Consider the following 25,491-nt stretch of genomic DNA (forward strand, 5'->3'; position numbering starts at 1 on the left):
TTTCAGGCGAGAATGTAGCTGTGTAAACCTCAAATATCTGCTCTGTTTATCAAGACACCACATATTTTCAAAAGTGCTCCAACGTTTTCTGAGACGTCTGTTACCCACTAGCTCGATAGGTAGCCGGGATTCAAGGCTCACTAGAGCCGTGAGAACACCGGACTCCCAACAAATCGTTTACGAACCCACAGCCGTCTTTCACTACTCAGGTTAAACATGATAAATAAGTCACTTAGATAACTTAAAAATGTTATTGTTTGGCTTTTTTCAGTATTTTATTTGTTCCTGAGTAAATCGGTTGGCTGAGATTAAAGTTATAGTTTTTACACAGCTGAATAAACGTCAAGCAGACAGCTGATTATCAGAAGTGTGAGATGCTGGAGAATATACTGCGGTGTCCTGTTATATTTTAGATAGCAAGGGACAGACGGCTGAGTTTATTAAACTCCAATGAAACAATCTGCAAATTTCATTAAAATTTAATAAACTATCATCTTGTCTTTATTTTTAGTTAGCACATACCTGAAACACTTAAAGCTGTATACTAATGATAGTTATATAAGAGCAGATGCATGCTGGTGCAATAAGCTGTACATTTTACGTCCAATGGATGCATGATCTGATTAGTCGACTAATTGCAAAAATAATCGGTGACTAGTCGACTATCAAAATAATCGTTTGTGGCAGCCCTAGCTGGAGTATAAACCTGCTCTGCATTTAGGACCGCGACTTCCCCAAGTCACCTTTGAAATTACAGGCAGAAAATCAGAGAACCCGAAGATGTAATGGCGAAGGAGCCGTTTTCCTCTCCTGCATCTGGGTGCGTCTTTGTGCCGACTCGGTAAGAATTCTAATGTTTCCATCCCTTCCCGTTTCCGTTCATTCGATCTGTCATTTTCTCTGTGATCCCACATTAACACATCAGAGCTGAGAGCTGACTGACACTGTGCACAGGAAGCAAATCAGACTTAGCATTTTGCATTAGCTGTGCATCACAGTGGCAGCCTGAACTCTCGTAACCACTGTAAATAAAACTCTTTGGCACTCTCAGCAGGGCCTTGTTTTCTGCTCTGAACTTTGAAGCAGCTTTAGGCAGACACTCGCAGAATCCAAAACAGAGCAAATGAAATATATTACACCTTAAAATGTACTTACTGTCCTTAAATACATTTCTCTCATGAAAACGGTTGTGTAAATGATCCCAGCCATACAGAAGCCTTTGACGTCAATTGTAGCTGCAGCTGATACTGCAAAATCAAAGTCGAGAGCATTAGAATGACTACCAAGTGAATTAACAAGAGTGAAAAGGAGTCTTAATGAAATGGCTGGGTTGGCATGTAAGTGAGAGTTGTAAAGGAGCAGATGAATCGAGTAGATGCTGAAGCACAACGGCTGCTCTTGGGGAAAAAGATTTAGACTTGCAGCATTTTGTTCCTCTGATATTTTTCTTTTTTGCCAAGAATAAAACCCAATGGTCTCTCTCGCACAAGTTGGGTTTGTTTTCATCTCTGCCCCCTGTGCCTGTGCGCAGTTCTCCGTATAATGTAGTCTTGTCATTTGTTGATACAACTCGGGAGCACTTTGGTTTGATTTGGCAGCTCTTCCTGTTATTATTCTCCTTGTCAGTGTTTCTCTCACTTGCATCTTTTCTTTGCACTTTCAAACCAAAAATCTGAGGAAGACGTGAATCAAGGTTACATTTTGAGAGGACCTGGATGTCATTTGGTCTGTGAGCTCAAACAGCTCTGAGCCATTTTTGTATTTGTACGTTAGTTGTACGTACATTATCTGGTAATAACCCTAACTAGAATTTGTGATTAGTGTTTTAGACCAGTAAATGTGCAAAAGTTGTCTGGAAAATAGCAATTGTTTATATCATTGCACACCAAACTACAGTTTCCATTTTCATCCATCTGCCAGTGGCTGGAATCATACCCAGATATAAAAGGTTCTCTCCAGATGTAGTTAACCTGCACCGTAGTGTACACCATACTTTCCACACCTGCATCACCATGATGACACACTAATAAATAAAGGGTTTAGAATAAACGGCAATTGTTTTTGGCTTCCTGACAATGCATTACAATAACCAGTAATCTGCAAAAGTGTCAGTTCCTAATCATGTTTATAGTTCTTATTGCAGTATTTTATTTTATTTTTCAGTTTCCCAAAGGGGCAAAAAATATTGTACTAAAATTGCTGACACTATGAAGAGTCAGCTGATTGTTGTTTAATAACTTTGTCATCAGTTTATTAAATATGCTAATGTTTACATGTGAATATTTTCTAGATTATTGGCACTTAGAGTACATTTTTCCCCACATACAAATTTCAGGGCTGAAAAATACACATGTCCTTTTATGAAAGAAAGATGGAAATCAGATGGGAGTTGTAGAAATGGATCCAGCACCTGGAGAATTAACAAAATACAGCTCCCTGATATCAGGAATATTCATAACTGATACGGAGCACTGCTAGAATAAACATGATCGAGTCCAGGCTGCATTCACTTGTACCTTTTTCTACAGCAAAGCCCCGTACATTCACCAACTATCATTACATCACACATCAGAAAACACACTGAAATATTACGTCATTGTTGTGGGGAATGTTCCTTGGCCTCTTACCTCAAATGCAATTTATCTAAGCCCAGTGGCCTGCTACTACTCCTGGCACTGCATGAGTACATCGAGCACACAAGTATATCACACCCTCTGACTAGCCTCTCTGAGAGGGGGTCTTCAGGAAAGCCTGTCACCTGTGCTGGTGTGTGTGTGTGTGTGTGTGTGTGTGTGTGTGTGTGTGTGTGTGTGTGTGTGTGTGTGTGTGGACTGTGAGTGAGCATTCAGGTGCTGGCATGTCCAGGCTTCTGCCTAGTCCTCATGGGAGGCTAAATAAGCTGCCCAGCTCTACTTCCTTACATACCCACTCTGACACAGACAGGAGGGAGAGATGACAGCAGGAGTACAGTTAGAGGAAGATGTGGATGTATAGGTGCAATTTCTTGATTTCTTTCTTTTTTTTTTCTTTTTTTTTTAAACCTTTTTTCCCCTCTTTTCATTCCCTTCCTGTCACGCTCCATCTGGCTACACTTTCCTCTAACTGCTGCACTCCTCACTCTCTGTTGTTCTTCTGCACACTTTGCCATTTCCCTGTGTCTGTACTCTGGAGCTCCTGGGTGGATGCTAGGAAATAAAATTTAATTGAATTTGTAGTGATGCTGAATCCACTTGAAGTGATCGTCGGCAGCACACAGCAGTACTCACTTGTTGCATTATTGGTAGCTACTCCAACATGGAGACCATGGACACCCAGCTATGATCAGAGACGCAGTTGTGCTGTGAGTTGCTGTGTGTATGCGTGCGTGCGTGTGTGTGTGCGTGCATGCGTGCGTCAGAACATATTCAGCAAAGCTTTGATTTTCAACAACTGTTCATTAGCGTTCTTGTCTCACTCAGCTGCTCATGCCTAGCGGAAGTCTGCATCCTATTCAGCTTAAACCATCAGCGATATCAGGGTGGATAATTATTTTGTGCAAGGCAGAGCAACCTACATTTTTACAGCTGCATCATGGGAGTCAACTGAATACGATGTCAAGAAACACTTGAACCGTCCCTCCTCTGTCAACATACACAGAGAAATTCAGTGTCGCCTCATAACAGGAAAAAAAGAGAAGCGTAACCATTCTTTAGAACTTTTTGGGCAGTGCAGACAGTGTGGACCAGCATGGGTATGCATGGGTCAGCTTTGCAGGCATGTCATCATGTTGGAGATCAAAGCATTTCAGAAGCGTGCTATTTCATATGACTGCCCTCTGTCTTTGTTTCCACAGCTTCCCATCACAGTGAGGCACCATGTCATCTTAGAGCTAACATTGAACATTTAACCACATTGCTTTAGCCAGCTAGTCGTTAGCTAGGGAATTTAAACAAATCATCTGTCCCTAGTTGGCCGCTGCACAGGTGCCTTACAAAGCTATAATTGAACTGTAGTCAGGACACCAGTGTGCTTATATCACAGGTGATGAACTAAGCATGTTTTATTTTGGATTTTAAAAAAAGTCCATCTTAGTTAACTTGGTTAAGCTGTAACTAGGCAGAGGAGCTGGTAATAAGGTCTTAAAATAAGAGGCAAAGTCATTAGAGCAGTGGCTTCCCACCTGCACGCTCTTTATTGTATCATGATGCTTTCTTCAGGATGTGAGGCAGATTAGGAGGGAACAGGGGGAAGGAACTCTTTCAATAAGATGGCTTATCTGTGTCATTTTAACATAAAGTGCTTAAAATGCTGAAGAAAAGTTATCTTAAGAGGCCTTAAAGGCACATCAGACTTCTGCTCCCATTCATCAGGCTCTCTCTCTGTTTCTCTTTATCATATCACCAGTGAAATGAAATCATCATGCTGGGCAGGAGGGGCGGTGGGGAGGATTCTTTGAAGTGGGGTTGTATGAGGTACTTAACATAGTCAGTGTGTTGCCTACAGTTGATGGTGCCCCCAATTTGGAGGAGCAGACAGTAGGAGCAGCAGGGAAGCTAAGAAATGTGGCGCCATAGATGGGGTCAGTAGCAAAATGAATTCTAGCCATATTTAAAAAGAGGCCCAGTTGTACAGTGCAATGAGAATACTTTCACCAGTTTACCCTGTGATCAGAGAGGCCGTTACATCCATCTGTGACGTCTGCAAAGCCACCAGACTTCACTGGCATTTTACTACAGCAAATCCATGAGCTTCTAGACTGCTTCTGCTAGTTCGTGGTCTAATACAGCATATATAGATATAATGGCTTTAATCCGCATTGGAAATTCCAGTCTGAAGGCCGTAAGGGTAAAATTGAAATGTTATAAATGTAGAGTACTCTCGCACTGTGTAGATTTATTTATTTATTTATTTATTTTTAATATTTTGCAGACATTCTGCTTTTTATAAACCAAGTAGGCAGTTGTTGCTGGTGTTGAAATATCAAGGGTACCTGCATGATTTTCTGCCATTGTATCAGACTTGCCATCACACGTCAACTTTTTTGGAGAAGACCTGCGACTGGCCAAAATCTTCTTTCCCCAACTAGATTTACTAATGCCTAAAAACAGAGTGTAGAGGAGGAGGTGCAGGAATCCAATTTCCTCTCTGATTGCTTGATTTAGAATATGCTGAAAGGTTAGAATCAACTTTTTGCACAGTCATGCCAGATCATTAATCTTCATAAGGTTCATGGTAAAGCACTACAGTGGAGGATATGTCTGAAAATGTGCAATGTAATACCCTCCTTTAAACAATTTTGTGACTCGAGTAAATAAACTTGCTCATTAGCACTGTAGTGTTTCTAATATTCCCTAAACCAATCCCCAAGCCCACAGTCACCTATACAGTATAACAGACAGAGCACGAGCCGGCAAATATTATGTGCTAACTCCTGTGTGAGATATAGGTCAGTGGTTATTCTGTAAATAATTATTCTTCACTGCTTTTGAGAGGCTTGTCCCTAACAACTGAAGAGAAATCATTACCATCCCGATTATTCACACATAATCTGTCGTTGCATCCGCCCTAAGGTTATACCTTTTTCTCTCGGGATATTTGCATTCCGCAGCTTTCTTTTTTTCTTTGTTTTTGTACCTCCCTTGCTTTGGGAGAGGTGGAGACTTGTATTTTTTTCTTTCTTTTAATGTTTGCTGTGCCTCTGCTTTGTTCACCTTAAACTGCAGACTCAGGAGTTTTCTCACAACACACCACCAGTGCCTCTGTTCTACGTCCCCATTGTACTTAGCTGCATTAGTGTCTCATGTACGCTGTTTTTGCTCCAATTTTTTTTATCGCTTTACCATAACTTCTTTTTATCAGGATCAAATGCCCCAGCGGCAGCTGAGTGAAGGCTGTCTGAAACCTTGCTAGCGGCAGCTGAAGCATCTGACTGGCTAAGCTGTCAATTACATGCTGTTTAACAATTCCCCCAGCATCAAGGGGGACCACTCTTTGGTTTTCCAGGATGGAACGACTGGGGAGAATAATTGGATGGCCAGTCAATCTGGTTTCTCATAGCTTGGCATCAGATTCCTTGGAGAATAATTTCTCATGACCATCTTGCCTTTCAGCTAACACGGTCTTCATCTCATTTATCTGTTGACCAGCCTTTTTTGTAAAAACATGGTAACTAACAGGAAAACAAATCTTCAAAGAACAGATAAAAGTAGAGGCCCTAATCACCAGACATCCCACAATACAATATTATCATGATATGGAACTGAAAATCATGTGAAATCAATTCTTTTTTTCTTTTTCTTTTTTCTTTTTTTTTTTGCTGCTAAGTGAGATTGTCAAGCATACCAACACACACGTCACTAAAATCTGCCATAAATGTTTCCAGTCAGTCAGAAATTCACATCACATTCGCGCTCATCAACCTTCCTGTTCTTCAGAAATTTAACCAGAATGCAACCAGCTAGCAGCCAAGTGAGTCGAGCCCCCTCGACTTGGGCTTATTGACAGCCTCATTCAGACTGATGGCAACATGTTAGCAAGTTCTCTTTATAAATTACACCGCAATTATGTACAGACCTTTGACAGGCTCTCTGAGAGTGATTGCAGTCAGTCTGAGTCAGAAGCTTTGCCTCCTATCAGACAAAGTGAGCCCTCTTGTTTATAGTATTCCCAGACTGTTTTAATTTACTTAAAAAATATGAAATGATTTAGATTTGGTATCCCTGTATCGATACAATATCACCATGCAAAATATCATGATACTATGCTATATACTGATAATTGCTGATTTAATTGCTGTTAAAAGGTTCAGTATAAATATTGAGTAGTATCCCTGCTGCCGAGCCCAGACAATAAAGGGGTTAATCCTTCATACCGTGGTCCCTGTGGCCTGGATAGACATTGCAGCAACGCTGTGAGTTGTCATTTACAATAAGTTTTTAATTTCAAGTTTCTAAGTTTGAAATTACCGTAAATTTTTTATGAAGAAAAATTTACTTTCAAAAAAGCAATCAGAACTAATGAGACAAAGCCATTGGGCTTACATGCTGAATTATCTGATGGAAACTATCCTGAACCCTAAAAGAGGGTCAACAAAGGGATTTGACAGAGAAGCAAGAGAATACCAGGTTCAAACAGAAAGACAGATATGAGTGCCAAAAATGGATTAGTGGCTGTCACACGGCAGACTTTGCAAAAACATTATTGCTTTCCCATTTCCACGTTTCCCACAGAAATGGAGAAAGTACTTCACACAGTTTCTTAGATAAACTGATAATGGAGCAATAGTAGTTGCTAATCAGTTCCTCATCCCCTCATTGGACTCAAATTCCACTGTCTTGAACTGTGGGTAATGAGATGGTGGTCCCTGGTCTGTTCTACAGAGTCAATGAGCTTCAGTTAGCAGCACATGACCCAGTTTACGAACTGCAGCAGGTCCTGTATGGAGTGGTTCTTTAGCTTTAGTCGGCAGCTCCACTTTCACTGTGCACATACAAGGTGAACAACATTAGGTGACTTCAAGTCACTGCAGGTGAAATGAGGACTGGCAACGAGAAGTGGGCAGGGCCTTGACATAAACTTTTCTCAACCTCCAGGCAAAAGTGAAGAATACCACCGAGATTTGACCGGGTAGAAAATCCATTTGGTTACCTCAACGACTGGAGCCTGGAATGTTTGCAAGCAGTCGGCCATCAGCTGCAAAGCCTCATGCGACAAGCGAATCATTTCTAGTATGGACGCAGACCATAGTGTCCAACCTGTCAGTACTGAATCGCAACTGAGCAGTTTTTCCTTCCCACTGTCACCAAGCGCTACTCATCGGTCTGTGGGTTTTGGAAGTTTACCTCACATGCCTTCAGGCAACTGCTGTTGTGAATCAACGCTGTATAAATACAACTGATTTGAATTACTTTCAAAGTTTTTGTTTTGTTTTCTGCTACTTTGCATTTGCCTGCAGAATGACCAGCATATGATTGTTCCATGCAGGCCTCAGCTGTAGGTCACAGCGTGCGTCACAGTTTCCAATCCAAAAAACCCCCCACTGAGTGCGTTACTTTATAGTCATCATCACTGGCAGGCCTTTAACAGTACATGGGATTTCTCAGACACATGCCTGCATCTTTGTGTGCCACTCCCTCTCACTTATCTCTCTGACTTGCCCCTCTCCTGCGGCTCTGTGGGAGGTGTAAACATGCTAATGACATTCATTTACTGTCGATTCTCTTTAATGTTTCCCCCAGGCTGACGTTTCATTATGGCTCCTGATAACATGAAGTCAGATCCAGTCCTAAGCTTTTCAGTTCCTCTTCATTCTCCTCAGATCAGGCTTTTGTGCGAATAAGGATGTGATTCTATACCTTTGCAGGAATACACAGGCTGGTTCTACTTTGTCTGACGATGGCATTATTTAGCTGTATTCACATTATTTGTGCTGATTTTTGGGAAACAGATCAGTCAGCTGAAACATGAATCGACACGCTAGAAGTGGCAGGCTAATCTAATAACGCGAGAGAATGTGACTGTCATCTCCAGCTGAGAAGAGCAGCCCAGTTTAAAGCAGCTTAGTGCTACTTCCTCTTTTGCTGCTTCCAGTGACCTGCCTGACTGACATGCACACATGCCAGGTTAGAGTTGGGTGTAAGTGATGCCGTAAACTTGTGTGTTGTAAAGCTGGTGACACTTACAGAATAAGACACAGGGTGATTGATGCACTATATGAAGTCGGGGCAGAGTACAAATCACCTTTTATTACAGTAACACACACACAAAGATGCAGATGGATAGGGTGCCCTATATTGCACACCATCTTTTTGATGTTGCAGTAAATTTTCCATGGTTACCCTGAGTTGGATTGCAGTGAATGTTTCTCTGTTCCAAGGCTTTCCCCCCTCATCCTCTCACTCAGTCAGTTATTGTATGAGCAGAGTAAGACTCCGGGCTACCTGTGAGGTCAGCTGAAGTGCAGGGATTAAAGGTCGGGAGCTGTTGTACAGTCATTAAGTGCTTATGGCTGTGAACTGTGGGACTAAAGGTCACACATGTTTGGAGCCAATTCCCTTTGCTCGCCCCCGCATCTAGTTAACCCACTTTCTCTTTCACTTTAGCTCATGTGCTACAGCTCTATTTGAACACAGTTGGGCAACCTTACACAGTGAATTTAACCCCGATAAGCTTTGGATTTGTTGGCTCAGCTTTCTTTTACAGTATAAAGGCAAATTTTCCCAGAGAACTGCACCTCACTGGATATTTTCCTTTTTGGTCTGTTCTTTGTAAACCCTTCAGATGGCTATGTAGGAAAACCCCAGTAGTTAAGCACTTTTTGAAAACTCAACCCTGCCCGTCTGGCATCAACAACCACGCTATGTTTAAAGTCACTTAAATCAGCCTTATTCTTCATTTTTATGCCTTTGAAGCAGGTCGTGTTGATCTCTTATGCTCAAATGCAGTGAATTACTGCCATGTGATCGCCTGCTTAGATATTTGTGTTAATGAGCAATTGAACAATTAGTTTTCCTGGTTTTCTTTTTTACTGTGTAACTTTTTGTGTTTGTCTGGCTGGTGATTCTCATCCTCATCTGTAGCTGCTGACTGTCATCAGGAGGCAGTGTTCAAAATGTGTTGAACAACTGGTAACTTATTTTTTTAAGCTTTGGATTGTTCTGATCAGCTTGTGGTAAAGTGAAACCAACAATAAATGTTTTCCCATTTCAGTCTGTTTTGTTTTTTTTTGTTGTTGTTTTTGTTCGTTCTCACTCCCCTCTCCTGTTCTGCCATTTTTTGAGCCAATAAGCATTTCACCTACTCAGTGTCATTACGTCATGCCTGTGTTCGAATACAATGCAATGCAAAAATCCTACGTTAAGCTAATTGTTTTCAAATTAGATTTTAAACTTGAACTATTCTGGGGTTTTTTGTTTTTTACAATTCTCTAACATACACACAGTTAAAATGAGGGTTATATGAAACATTGCCAAAGTTTGAAATATTGGGGTCAGTGTATGTACAAGTATTCCCTGTGAGCCAAGCTAAATACACTGTTTCAGATTTTTTTCCTTCATACTCTTGAGTGTATGTACAGACAGACGATGCCCCTATTACGGTTATCCAGACACTCGGGTGTGACAGTGAGCTGTGGACCTACTGTCCAAACCTTTTAATGAGGGGCATCCAATCAGAAGACAGCTGATTTAAAGAAAGGGGAAAGGAAGCTAAAAGGCTTGTTGTAAACAGAAGCTGAACTGAGGGGGCTGCATTAAGACCCAGAATAACATAAACAATAATCGTTTTTAACTGTGAATCATGCAGTGCTACTCTGGTGGAGTCCAAGATAAATACACAGATCTGGGTGTCAGCATAATGACATTGATTTATTTTTGAACGTGGTTCTTATAGCATCTGTTTTTACTGGCTTAGTCCCATAACAAAAATAAATGGCTCTGCCAAAGCTTTGCATACGTAGTTGCTCATCTTTTAAAAGGTAAGAGTTACATTTTCAGCTGCAGTAATCATCACTATAATCTGATAAGTGGGTAAACAACATGTTGTGACCCTGAGGAACCCACTGTGTGTAAATACTAATTGATAATGAGATGATGAATCATAAATGCAGGGAAAACCAAAACAACATATTGCTGTAATTACATTTGAGTGACCTTGTTGAACCTGTCCTCCATATATTCTAGTGTACTGGTATCTAATGGGACTTCATGTAAAGCATGTTTCAGTAAATACTTTACTGAAAACGCTGTGTTACAAATGAATAAAGGTGGCATCCTCACCCTCTCACTTTTCCTCTCCTCTTCCTGTCCATGCTTCTCTTCTTTCTGTCTCGACACCACCTCCCCCCTTCGCTCTCATCCTCTTCCTGTTATTTCAATGAGGGTGGATAAAGTGCAGGAATCATCAGAATAGCCCATGTGCAGCTGACTTCTGTTCAGAGCCATAATGCCTGACACTGCGTGCAGCTGAGCCCCATTCAGAGCCAGAATGTCTCCTCCATGTGCAGTTTGACTTCTTCCAAGACACCCTGTTCCGCCACTTCAGCTGTCTGTAGTTCAAAGCCAATGGATGAGCTATGTCTATATATGTGGAACTCTTTATTTGAAACTGTGTTCATGTTTAATATGAATATCTACCAGTAGTAGTACACATGAGAGTAGTTAAGTCATTCAAAGGTGAATTTCACACTTCAGAGATATCAGCTGTTCCACCAAAGTGAACCTGCGACATAAACATGGGGTAGAGTGAGGGCCTGATGGTCATGTAGTCACATAGTTATTAGAATGGCAGCTGTCCCACAGTCACCTACTGTGAACATGGTGTGGAGGCACATGGAAATGGAGCATCGTCACATTGCACACATGTCAGGATTGGCAGAAAGGGAACAGTAGCTTTAAAGTAAAAAGTAGTGACTTTTGCCAACTGGATCGTGAGCCCTGCACCTGAATGCATCATTTATAGACACCAGTGGAGGATACAAGCTGCTGCTTATAATTAAATAGACCTCCAGAGCTAACAGGCTAAGCGCAAGTACATTACGTCTCCTGCTGTGGCACTTCTGGGTAACGTTCAGATTCGTCCTATCATGAGTCTCAATTTTAAACCCAAAGCAAGTACACGGCTGAAAGGCTGAAGCCAATCACTGAAAATGTTCAAGTCTTTAAACGTCAATCCCTAATTACTGTTTAATTTTCTGTCAGCTGACTAATGGTTGAATGTACAGCTAATTTCAGCTGTAATTGTTAAGTGATGATATTAAATGAATTCTCAGAGTGGACTGCATTTGACAAAACTGTCTGCAGCTTAGTTGTGATAAAACATGAAGATGCTCCTGCACTGTTTTTGAGCTCTGCTTGCGTCTGATGAAGTGTATATTTGAGCAAAGCAGGGCATGACACAAACAGCTGGAGTTGATGAAAGAGATGAAATGATTAGAACGTGATGGCTGAAGATCAGGGTCACTTCCTTGTGTTTTCCTGGTCCTCTTGGGACGTTTTTCCCAGTTCATGTTATTTTTATATTTCCTCAAGTGAGCTTTTTTCTTTTCTTTCTTTTTTTCTTTTTTTTTTTTTTTTTTTTAAAATCACATGACGTCCCATCTCACCTCCTCCTCCCGTGTTCTCGCTTGTTTTTGTCCCGGCTCCTCTGGGGCCTCTCGTTCGTGGCTGTGTAGAGCGCAGCCTTGAGCGAGTCTTGACATTTGAGGCGCTGCTTGCAGAGGCGGGTGGGGCAGAGGTGAAGTGACTGGACTGTGGCGCGGGGGGACGATAAGGCAGACGAGGAGATCCCAGCTGCATTACTAATGAATTGTCTTTTTTTTTTGGACTTGGTGCACCTGGTCCAACAAAGTTGAAACTCAAATGCAGTGTGCCAAACTTCCAGAAATGGAGGAATTCATTGTTTGCGAGCTGTTGTTAGCTTTTAGTTGGAAAGGTAGATTTCCCCACAGAGCCAGTCAGTTCCTTTCAGTCCAAAAAGCTTTAGAAAAAAGCTGGAAGAAAGCCATCATCTTATGTGTCATTCTGTCCTCTCTTTCAGTACACCCTGTACGCTGACAGTTAGGAAAGCAGTGAACAGTTTTTATATTAAATAATTAGACTGACACTTTGCTTCTTTAGGGCGAACAGGCTAATCACAAATGGTGCATCTTTCTAATTAAAACTATCAGTCATCAGCAGATAAGTGAATATAGTGATGGGCAAACACATGGATTTTAACAAGTGAATGTGGAATTTACCACCTCGCACCTCGTGTGTCTTGCTTAATTGCATTTAGAAGCGCCCTATAAAATAAATGACTATCATGGGATGTTGAAGGGAAAAAGAAACTGAGGAATGTTTCTGTTCACTAAACCTGGTGGTGTGTGTGTGTGTGTGTGTGTGTGTGTGTGTGTGTGTGTGTGAGCGTGAGCATGCTGCATGCGTGCACCGAGCATATAAACATTGTACAATCATTCAGGTCAAAGCGGCGGTTTATTCAGCAACACTGCTCATGGTGTTTATTTCAGTCTCAGTTTGATCTATGTTTACACCGCTTGCGTGCACAGAAATGGAAGTGTGTGTGTGTGTGTGTGTGTGTGTGTGTGTGTGTGTGTGTGTGTGTGTGTGTCTGCATGTTTGGGCGCCGTGCCGTCCTACCTCACCCTTCTGACGCTAAGCTGCTTTAGCTTGATCACCATCTGTTCAGCCAGTCTGTGTTTGTGCACAGAGACTCACACTCTTCTTCACCCACTTGTGTGAACACACACAAACACATACACACAGACAGAAAAACTGGAGCAGCACCGCTTGCGTTCAGACCTTAGCCAGCCGCCCCGGTGGTGCCTGCTGCAGAGACAGCGTGTTGTTTAGCTGTGAAATGGGAGTTTTCACATTACTGCTGAGGCTGTGCTGAGTGCAATTTGCTGTGGGATGTGTAATTCACAGAAGGCTGCTGCAGGTAGTGAGAGTCATACTGGAGGGTAGCAGTGTCGCTAGTTAAAAGCTGCTCTTCTAGTGAACCCAGCTGACTATTGCATTTCCCAGTTCACCCACAGGACAGTGTGGAAAAGATCAAAAGCCACAAAAACATGCGGTGGTGCTCAGCAGTGAGCTGTCATTTTTATCCAGTCAACTTCAGACTGGCTCTCAAGCCATGTTTTGTTTTTTGTTTACTTATAGTTTTTTTTTTTTTTATATGTGGATCGTCTTTACATGTGCTTTCAAAGTAGCTTGAGTTGGGGGTATTGTAACCAAGGCAACAGATGGAAGATGACAATTTTTCAAAATCTCTATTCTAAAGTTGGGTATTAATATTCAAGCAGGTTTTAAGAAAAATGGCGTTCGGTATGGCTGATTCATTATGACAGCATTGTTGATCATAGTTATTATACTCAGTATTGCAATCTCAGTTATTTAATATGACAAAATCAGGCCTATTCCTACATTACTGGGGATATCCTGCAACCTTAGATGCAACTGAAACAAGAAGACATCTGAGAGCTCCGTGAAGGCAGCTCACTCTCTGGGCAGGATTCACTTTCAAGGAAATCATTTAGTATTTTGTAAATTTTCATGCATGTCAAATATCTACTTAGATTACAGAAGTACAGGATTAGAGAAACCTTCTGAAGGTTTAAGTGATGGATAATAAGTATGATCTGTAAATAACTGGATGAATAACTTCATTTTATTATTTAATATTATACTGCAGTATATTTCTAACTAGGCAGCTCATTTTCTTTCTTTAACGATAGAAAACATTGTGAGGTCAACCTGAAAGAAAGACAGATTTGAAATGCAAAAGTGAGGTCAGAGGTCAGATCTGTCATGATATTTAGATGCAAACTATAATGTGATGTTTAGAGTCCCCATATACCAGTATCAATTCATAAATGCTTTTAAGTGTAGCTTGAAAGATGAGACATTTCATGAAAGTTTGACCTTATTTGACCTTGAAGAAGAGGTCAAAGGTCCAAAGTAAGCAATATTTAGAATCCCCATATATCATCCGCTATATTCCCCTATATATGACACCTATATGGTGTCAGTATAAACAATGGCATCAAGTAACATAGTTTTAAATAGCTCTGTATAGTATTATCACTTTGAGATTCATATCAATCTACTGACCTTGAAGGAGAGGTCCAATGATACTTAAAATCCACTCTATATACCTACAAAGATTTATTGTAAGGAAAACAACAGTTATTTGATGATGTTTGTATGTTTATTTATTTTTTGCTTTTAATGAGAAATGCCAGATTTAGACTATTTACCAGCTGCAGAAATTCTTCTAAACGAGAGAGGGAAAAAAAGTTTTGAGTAAAAACATGTTTTATTCTGATTTAGTTCCACAGTGAAGACAAAAGGGGACAATTTGCATGTAGAAGGAATCACAGTTGGTAGTTTTTTGTTTTTTAAATCCCAATTCTCATCAGATAGGAGAAGAAATATATTTGCATACCTCCACTAATAAAGGAGGTGTGCGCAGAACACTCACCTCCGTCATTTTGCTGCAAAACCTGATGGAAGATCAGCATAATTCATGCTGCTTCTCACTCTCTGTGTGGTTATACGTACATACACATATGATTACATCACAGTCTAAAAGTCCAGTTCATTACTTCTCATCCTCCATCTCCTTTAAATACCACCTTACTAACAGCAGTCAGTGGACCTCGACTGTGTGCTCCTGTTAAACTTGGTGCATCTGGGGACAGTTTTCAGGGCTAATCAGACAGAAAGAACGTGGATGGGACTATGCTCCACCATGACTATTCTTATACATTCTTACTCATTGCTTCATGTGTTTGAATCTGCCTCCACTCTCCGCTGCTAAACCTTATGCTGTCAACACGTTCGCTTTTTAATCACACATCGATACACATTATTCTTCAGTGTCCGGGTCACTTCAAACCTATTACCCAGGCGCTGTGAGTGCACCTGCAGCCAGGCGCTGTATTTAGCCGGTGTCCTGCTGCTGTAGTGCACTGTAACCCTGACCTCCTGGCTTGTTAAATCTGAACCATCGGTGGTAGACCTGTGTTTATCCCAGTGACTGAATCGGATGATGCACACGCTCTGCAGGAGGGATGATTCATGGTGTGGACCTCAGCGATGAGAGCCATAGTCCAGCTGTGGCTTAATTGCATGTACTGATATTCTGCTGCACTCAGTACACTCCCCTGGGGTTACTATTTCAACACTATTTTATTTCTTTTGTGTTTTAAAAACAAAAAAAACCCCATCCTTTGTTAAGTCTTTGAGCTTGTCATCACATAATTTTGTAACAGTTCACTAGCAGAAAATTGATGTGACACAATAGAGGCATGGGCTTAATGGAGCCTTCTTTCCCCTTAATGCAGCTGGCATGAAAACTTTTAAATTAATCATGCATCAAATGACTGTTTGTATATAATGTGGTCACTCACGGTAATGAACACAGAGATTCATCACATGACTCTGAAGCCCCCCCTCTCTGGAGTATTCAGCTCTTCACTTTGCTGGTTTTGGTTTTACATCCCGTGTTTTCAGTTGCACAGTAACAACAACTGCAGTTTTCTGCACTCACTTAAAAAAGCTACCTTTGTCTCCTGGGCACAGCATAAAGTAAGTATTTAGTATCTACAGAGCAGACATTGCCCTCTAGAGTTGCTGGAATCCAAAACAAGGTTTACTTCAGCACAGAGTGCCAGCTCTGGATCTTTGTTGGTAGCCTGCAGGTGCATCACTGTGCTCTGGAGAGCCATATGTATGTGGCATCTTTAGCTCAGCCTCAGACGAAGAGGAGCTGTATTTGTAAAGGAAGTTCCTTGTAGATAAAGTGAAACTGTTTGTCCACTGCAGCCGTTCTCTCTGCTTCTCATGCATGCTTTTTGTTGCAAGCCCCACTGTTATTCTGTTTTCTGACAAACTCAGCTTTTTAATAAATCTCCATTAGAGACGTGCACAATATCTGGTTGTCAGGCTGCAGAATGGTGCTACTTTTCCAAAGACTGTACACAAGTGGCTGCATGTAGGTTGACAGCCCACAGTCCCCTTTTCTTTGTAGCCAAACACAAGCGCAGGGCCACAACTTCCACCTAAGTTTTAAGTGTGTTACATAGTCGTGAATCGAAAATGTGATGTGGCGACAGCCCTGCCGTGCACGCTGAAAAGTGACACTGCTCATTGCAGCAGTGTTTGAAATACGAAGCTTATTTCTGCTGCCACCATGTGCCAGTTTTTGTTCGCTTAATGGATTTTTGTTAACAAGCCACGTGTTCCCTTTTTTCTCCATGTGTTCTTCAGGGGTCCCTTCAGTGTGGTGAGGAGATGCATCAACAGAGAGACGGGGCAGCAGTTTGCTGTCAAAATCGTGGATGTGGCCCAGTTCACCTCCAGCCCTGGTCTCAGCACAGAGGGTAAGAGATCACTTTTCTGTCATCCCATTAGTCACTCTCTGCTGTTTGGGCTTGTTCCTCAGTATAGCTGGAGGTAAGTGCTTTTATTTGCCTTGCTTTGTTAAATACTGAAAGTTGATGCAGAGGAGAGGTCAGATGCTCGCCCTTGTTTGCGTGTGTGAGTTTTTTTTGTTTGTTTGTTTGTTTGTTTTGTTTCAAACAAATCCTCTGAGCACACTTGCTCTTCTAAACACTGCCCTACTTTTCATTCACTTGGTTGCTCACAGCCACACCAGGGAGATTCCCAGTTCAGTCATAGTCGTCTGATGTTGTCTTTGGGCTTTTACCGCTGAAGCAGTTAATTACTGAGCCATTCTGAGGGCACCTTGAGAGTGATTGTTCAGGAACGACGTGTGCTGTCTCCACTGTTCACTGCCTTTAGCTTTGATTTTAGTGAAACTTTCCAAATCAAATGAAACACGATTTTCATACCATTGACCATATTTTTAGCTCACACTGGATTTGTGGATTCAGATGGTAAATTTATAGTTCATGTGACTGTTAAAGTAACAAAAATGTTTTAAAAAAAAGCATTATTTGCATCATTGGCATATTTATTACTTTAATGTGTTGATGTAGTGTGGCTCCAGTCCAGGAAATTCTAAAGTCTAAACAAAACATGCAGGTCTTATCGGATATCTCCCGCAGGCTGAAGGAGAGGTGGAGGGAAGGGCTGAGAGAACAAGAGAGGAGGAGAGATTGAATTAAAGATATTTGTAGGGTGGAGTTGAGGTGATAAGAAAGAAACTATTAGGTGAACTGAGAAAGGAGAGATGGTAGAAAGAGAATCCAAGTTGTGTGTGTGTGTGTGTGTGTGTGTGTGTGTGTGTGTGTGTGTGTGTGTGTGTGTGTGTGTGTGTGTGTGTGTGTGTGTGTGTGTGTGTGTGTGTGTGTGTATTTGGAAAGGAATAAAGAGACCTGCTCTCTTCCATGATGTTTGCTTATGAAGGTGCTGGATGGAACAACACTATTTAGCCTATTAAGAGACAAGCAGACAAAGAGACAAAGAATTTTATTCACTCAGTCTTGTGTTTAACCCTTTAAAGACTGAACCATGAAATAATTGCTGGAAATTTTTAATTTTCATATTTTAGTTTTTCATTTATTTGGATTGTTTATTTAACCTTCTGACATTTTTTTTAATCACGCTAATGATGTAGGAATCTCAGAAACTCATGTATGAAGTATGATACACTAGGCATTAAGTGGTTCTTTAGGTCAATACCGGTCCGTGAGTTGTTTGGTACCGGGACGTGAGAGTTGAGGCTCGGGTGTGAAATTTATGGTTTTCAGGGTTTTTATTGTTAACTCAGTTTCCCTGAGTCTTTTCCTGTGTGTTATGAATACATTTTCTATACATTTTCATGTACTTTATATTTGTTTTGTAGTTGTGTGTCTTATTTTGAAAGAAATATTTACACGTTACCATAGTGACCAGAGAGCATTAAGATGCAGAGAGGAGGATGCTACTCTCAGTGTTGTTGGAGGACGCTGCTAGTAAAGTTACACAATTACACAGTAAATTCGTGTTTATGATATTTACAAAATACCACAGTTTTTGTCTTGGTCGTATCGTTTTATTTTGTTGTATTATCTGCAACACCTTAAAGGCCGGTCTGTGAAAATATTGTCTGACATTAAACCAGTCCGTGGCGCAAAAAAGGTTGGAGACCGCTGCTCTAAGCGATCAGTGTGAGCAACGGGCAGAACGATTACATTCTCTTCCACTAGAGGGCAGTACTACTACCTGCTCTAATAAAATGGGTTGCCAACTGCCAGTAAAACAGAAGAAGACAAAGTGGAAATTACATAATAGTCATGCTGTGAGTCAATACAATGCAAAATAGCAATAGATAAATATTAGAAAAGAAAAAGTAGTCAATCTGACCTGGGTCCTGGAGAAAATTCAGGCTGAGATGAAGGCCCTAGCAAGAGTAGTGGTCAGAAGCAAAAAAGGTATACTGGGGACAAACCGAGACAATTCCACTATGCCTGGTGTGGGGGAAAAATTGTCTATATGCTTTTCGTGAGATTTTTGTTGGTGCCGTGCCGTGTGATTTTTCTAATGTGAAATATGTGGTATGGCTTCAAAATGTTGGGAAACACTGTCGTAGAGGATGTTCTGATTGTTCTCTCTAAAATTGTGTGGTCTTTGTGAAGTGGCCCTACAGAAATATGAATATGAAAATATAAAACTGAATTGAACTGGGTTATTAATTAAGGTTAAAAGTGTTGCGTGTGCTTTGTAACTGTGTATTACTCCATATATTGCCACTGAAAGAGCTGGCAAGTCTTTGATTGGCCGTGTGACCGTGCATATATGCTATGCTCTCGAGACAATTAATGATTCTCAGAGCGGCTTTACTGCCACATTACGCAGTAGCCTTCTTTACCTCGTGTAATTCATTCTCACTGATCTGTGCTACATAATCCAGCGTGAGACGCTGTAGTTTAGTAGAGCTTCAATACAGCACACATAACATGCTCAGCCAATTGTGCAGTGTGACTTTAGAGTGTGACTTTTAAAGTGATGTCTACAGAAAGCTGCAGATCTCACTTTAAGCAACTGCATATTCCAAGTCTGCGTTTGAGTCTAGTTTTGTGACAGTAACGCATAATAGGTTTAATAAACCTAAAATAAATAACAATAATCTAGCAAAGTGAGGAAACAATGGCAAATCTGAGAGATTTAAAGAGAGAGCAGTGTGTAGGTCTGGTCTCCTAATGAGAATCTCACATCCTTTTTTTTCATGTCTCACCCTCTTGTTTTACATCTAAACAAGTGTTACTTCAGAAGAAAAGATAAAGAGCTTTTTTTCATGTTACTGACTGAGTACAGGCCCTCTGTTAAACTCAACAAAATTATAACACACATCTAATTGAACAGTTAGTAAGTCTTGCAGCCAGTTAGAAAACAAGCCCCACAATGAGATTAAAACAATGGAAAACAATGATTTTAAAAATTAATTTCTGTTCTACAGTACTGTGCACCAATTTTGTTACACTAATATATCCACACATGCATATGTAAAACGTATCACAACTTAGCTCTAACACTGGTTGTTTGCTGTTAGCTCTTAAACTTTGCATATTTCAGTCAGGTGTGCAGTGTATTCACTGAGGCCAAATCAGAAATACTTTCAAGAAGCCATTCTTAAAGAAGAGAAATGATGACACGCCAAATTACACAAGAATTGGACTCAAAAGCAGTGACAATGGGTCTTTTAAGTCTACAGCTATCTGTAAAACACGTTGGACCCCCTATCCGGTCGTTAAGTGATGACGTGACGAATCCTACTTCCAGGCCTAAAGTAGTCTGCGTTTAATATGGCTTTTGTGTTGTTAACATGTTTAATGTTATGTATTTTCTTCTATTTGATCTCAAAAAGCTCCTAAAACAGTCACTGATCACTGTTGACCTCCCTCGGCTTTTATTACTGCTAATCATTTATTTAAGCTCAGTTTTTAAAACCTTAGGATGTAACTACAGCCCAGCCCATGCAGCAGTATATGAATGACTAACCTCGTATTGTGGATGGATTATCTCAGTTGTTCTCCTGGCTGAAGTTTGGTCCTTTTACAGCATCCTGCCATGCGATTACATTTGTTCCTGACCACCGAGAACACTCCCGTTAACTTTTGAGTGGAAAAAAAGTTAGCTTGTTTATATTATGCTAACATAGCTGTGTCGCTAGCGGTCACGTAGCACATCATTATATACCAGCTAGCCCAACTTCAGTAACCCTACAAACGTCACTGCTGTTTAGTTTTCTGTCTTCATTTATGTTGGAAGTGATAACAGAGCTGTACGTTTTAATTTGTTTCCAAAACCCCGCAGTCAGGACATGCTATATTGTATTTAGATAGAAGCTAGCGAGCTAACTCTGTTTTTGCCTTACATACTATACTATTTGCATTTATGTTTGCATGTCTAAATAAAACACAGCGTAAAACCTTTGCACAGCACTGTGCATCCCCAGCAAACTTAAAAAAAACAAACAAAGCATATTTCCAGACATAAGACAAAGTTCGATAATTAAATATCTGCCTGCCTTGTTTGTAGTTACACTTCTTGCATGAATATACGTCCTCCTGCCTTCTATGTAAATAAAATGGTTAATATGCAATCCTGCCATCCCCTCCTTATTCTAATATGACTCCATGACTTTAAATGCATTCATGAGCTGTTTAGGAGGCAGCTGTTCTTGATTTGACCTGCTATCTCCTTCTGTGCTTCACCTTTGAGCTTCTCTACATTGGTGCTGGCTGGTAGCTAAATAACTGTCAGCTTTCACTGTTGTCTTGAGCTGCTTCACAGTCCATCAGATTTTTCAGCACCAGCTGCTTAATTGAAGGTCAGTGCCTTCAGAATGTCAGGGCTCTTTAGTCTCAATTAGGTTGTTTCCACAGTTCTGCAAATACAAGTGTGCCAGGAACAATAAAGAGGAAGGCGGACAGATTCGGAAATAGAAAAAACTCAGAAAGCAGTAATTTCATGGCAATTAATAGTGTTTGAGCATAGACAGCCAAGGTCTTGATGCATTCTCAATCATCCAGGAAAGTAAATCTCCAAAAAGTTGATTCTCTTCATCTGGACGTAGCGTTTTGTGGGAGAAATCCTTCATCACTCATCCAAATGACTTCTTCAGTCTCAGCTGACTGCAGGTTTCCCCAATCTTATAAACAGTACATTTGCATACTGACTGAAACCAGCCCACTGAAGGAACAATGGGCTGGGAGGTCGGTTCCTTAACCTCCTAAGACCCGAACTCTTCCACGGCATGCATTTTTAATTTCTCTTTGATATTAGGGCTGATTGGGACCTGATGAATGTAAAAACGAAGAATTAGTATTTTATTTATTTTTTACCTAATTTTTGTTTCTGAGAAAAATGAGAGCCACTTATGAGGATATTCGTTTAAAATTTCGATAGAACAGTAGCAATATAATGTCCTCGTAAGTGGATATCAGGCCCTTGTAGAGCAAAATTGAGTATTTTGGTCTAAATAACCCAAAATGTATGGAAGCCCGTTTCCGCCACTAAAAAAAAAAAGGATCCATAACTCAAAATTTCGAGTTATTTTCTCGAAATTTCGATTTATTAACTCGAAATTTCGATTTATTAACTCAAAATTTTGAGAAAAGTAACTCGAAATTTAGAGTTAGCGCTGCCAATCAGTAATCTACGTGAATGACGTCATTTCCTTGTTACCCGGAAGCTGAAGCCCTCAGCTACAAACGCTACAGCTAAGCTACCGGTATTACATCCAGTCGTGAATCCACAGATTGCTGAGTGTTTTCAGCCTGGCTTCACAAATGATGAAATCCCTGTGTTATTAGCTGAATCACATGGTGTTACTATCAGCAAACGTACTCGCGAAAGCGCCAATTTGTTGGGATCCGTTTTTGAGTGTGCGTTCCTCTGCGCCATATGCTTCCGGGTAACAAGAAAGCGACCTCGTTCACGTATATTTTTGATTGGCAGAGCCAACTCGAAATTTCGAGAAAAGTAACTCGAAATTTTGAGTTATATTTCTCGAAATTTCGAGTTACTTTTCTCGAAATTTCGAGAAAAGTAACTCGAAATTTCGAGTTATGGATACTAGCTTTTTTGTTTTTATTTAGTGGTGGAAACGGGCTTCCATAAAAATGTGATGTCCACATATGTGGACGCCAGATCCTAGGAGGTTAAACTTAATTATGCAAATTCTCATGACCATTGATCAACAACCACTGACCAAAACCCACTGATCAAAGACCACTGATCAATGGCCATGACTACCAGTCACAGAGAGTTGGGGAACTGACCTCCCAGCCCATTGTTCCTTCAGTGGGCTGGGAGTGGACTCATGGATTTTTGATTAGCTGTCTATGAAGTCATAAATTTGAAATACCAAAAAAGTAAAGCACAGTGAAGCTGAATGAAATTATCACTAGTATTCAGGATTTAGTCAAACTGTTTGTGGTACCAGTGGTTTTATTTTGTTTCACTGCCACTTTGAATATTGTAGAATACTCTCTAGATCATGTCCTGCTTTCTCACCTGGCACACGATTGAACTAAGTTGGTTTAAATCATAATCATAGAGCAGAAGCTTCTCCGGGAGCCTTGTTATGTTTTTACCTGCCCTGTGGTATCCCACAAAGGTCCTCTTCTTTTTTCGTCATACCCGTTCACACTAGGATCTAGTTTTAGATGACGCAGCTTCCTCTTTCTTTGCAATGAGGATGGCACCTGGTTCTACCATTGAAGTCCATTAACTCAAAGTCAAAGTGGTCGCTGTGAACTTAACATGACCTAAAACCCTGGATGTCCTTAAACCTGCACAGGAGCAAAACTGAGCTTCTGTTATTTAATAATTGGTGACGACCTGTGCCACTGATTTATACTTTTACATTTAATCTCTGGATTTAATTTAGACTGTGTAAGTAGTAATAATTAGTTCAGTTTGTAAGGCCAGTTTCTGTTACAGCCAGGTGGCCAGTGTGTCGTGTGGGTACAACGACAGACAAAACATGGAAACAAACTTAAATTTAACCAAGGGTGAGATGTTTATTATTTAGGCTTAACACAAGGATACAAAATAAGGGAAAAAACAGAATGCAAAAGTAACCTAAACTGTGAAAACTACACACACAATAAAAACACACGAGGGTGACGAAGGCAGTGGAAACACACGGGGAGCACAGCTGGGATGAATAGACTAATGACACAAGAAAAGGCAAGACTGAACACACTGAACACAGGATGAGAGACTGTCAAAATAAAACGGGAAACACGCAGACACACAGACTTGACAATGGGAACATGGAGACGAAACACAAAGACATGACCTGGGGAAGAAGGGAGCGAGGGACACGGAACGAGAGTGAGATGACGGGCTGGGCAGAACACATGAACAGACGGGGGAGACATGAAATGAAACATGAGGACAGAAGAAGGAGACGATACACAGACATAACTTAAGGAACATACGAAGAGGACACTACAGACTCGCACAGGAAACAGGGAATGACACACTGACAAGAAAACACGGATCATAAGTCTAACTTAACTTGGAACATAACCAGGACTAAACTCCATACTAACTGTAAACACTAGAACTTGAACTTTTCCCAAAAATACCAAAAAGGGATCAAAAGTACAAAAGACACTCAGATTTCTCGGTCAGTGACCCAATACACTGACAGTTTCTTCATGCTCAGGTTTCCAAGATGAAATCATTCCTTTCTTTTGAAGACCTGCGGGCAGTTGAGCTGTTTGAACTGTGGGAAGAAAACATAGCACAAAAAAGCTTTGTTTTTTTTAATGTCTGTGATGTAGAGTAACAGAAACGAGCGGTGTCTCATCTTAAAGCCATGATTCCTCCTTTGACAAAATAATTTTCTGCACAGCCATTGATGGGCGTAAATGGACCGATTCTTCTCTGTGCCGTTTTTCTCTACTTGAGCACTCTAAGCACTTCATACAACATGTGTCATTCACACACACATGCATACAATCACTTTTTTTCACTTTCTACCCAACGTTCACACTGATGAACGCACTGAGAACAGCTCAGGTAACATGCTCAAGGGCACCTTGTCATGCAACCTTGTATCAGTGATTGAAGATGCAAGTCCAGTTTACCCAGTTTGCTAAACTTTAGAGAGGGCTTTTTGATTGCAGCATTAAGTGCAGTGTCGTGTGACCCAGGCCCCTCTGCATGCTCATTGCATAGAAAACCTAATTATGTGGCACAAGATGCTGTCTGACAGAAAGTGGGACATCTTGTCACCCTAATAGCTTCTGAATAGACCCACCTATCTGCTGCTGGTCCTCATATGGACCATATGTAGCTGATGTTGGGGGGCATAAATCACAGCAGATAATTGGACACCATCTTAATCAAAGTTCCATCAAAGGATGAGCTACCTGGAGTTTTCCCATGTGTTTCTATCCTAACATGACTCCACGATGCAGTGGGAGAGTGGAGGGTTTGGAATGGTGAAGGGCCTCTGTGTGATTCCCTGAGCGTGCAGCACTACTACAAGATGCTCTGCAGCGAGGGTTTCTGTGGGGGAGGTTTAGCACAAAGCTGTAGCCTTCCCCTTTATCACAGTCAACTTATTTTTAAACTGAAGATGTCTTGTTAAGCTCTGAAGGCAGCAAGGGTTTCTGCAAGTTCTGCTTTTAATGCCACTGGCAGCAAATAAATCACTCATATCCAGCACTGTGTTTCAGACTGATGATTTAGAAACTGGGGGTATGGTTAGCCATTGTCCTATTCTTCATACACAGCATCTGCTACCACAGTTATGGCATTCACATAGTCAAAATAGATCCTTTACATCAAGAAAGGTTAAGGAGGGGGAGGATTTATTTGAGAGATCGCCCATTATCAGGTGTCATTACTCAGCACATGCTCTCTTCTTTGCCATCTCTCTTCTAACTTTTACTCACAGAAGTGAAAAAACCTGGCCTAAACGATCACTAAAAAGTGTGTGCTAGCTTTCTGTCTGTGTATGTCTGCACTCTTACAGTATAATACATGGTTAGCACGCTCCCTAGTCATTCATATCCAGTCGCAGCCTCTCCCCTGCACTGCTCAGGAA

General features: G+C 40.9%; 1 protein-coding gene across 13 annotated transcripts in view; it reads left to right on the plus strand.

Moving 5' to 3' along the window:
* The window catches only part of caska (calcium/calmodulin-dependent serine protein kinase a), a 172,514-nt gene that overhangs the window by 42,640 nt on the left and 104,383 nt on the right, over window positions 1-25,491 (plus strand). For all 13 annotated transcript variants that reach the window (XM_026144181.1, XM_026144180.1, XM_026144187.1 and 10 more), the window contains exon 2: window positions 16,746-16,858. In XM_026144181.1, coding sequence (XP_025999966.1) covers window positions 16,746-16,858 — 113 coding nt within the window. The remainder of the gene's footprint in view (window positions 1-16,745; window positions 16,859-25,491) is intronic.

Source organism: Astatotilapia calliptera, chromosome 16 (genome assembly GCF_900246225.1).
Source record: "Astatotilapia calliptera chromosome 16, fAstCal1.2, whole genome shotgun sequence".
In the NCBI taxonomy this organism is placed as follows: Eukaryota; Metazoa; Chordata; class Actinopteri; order Cichliformes; family Cichlidae; genus Astatotilapia; species Astatotilapia calliptera.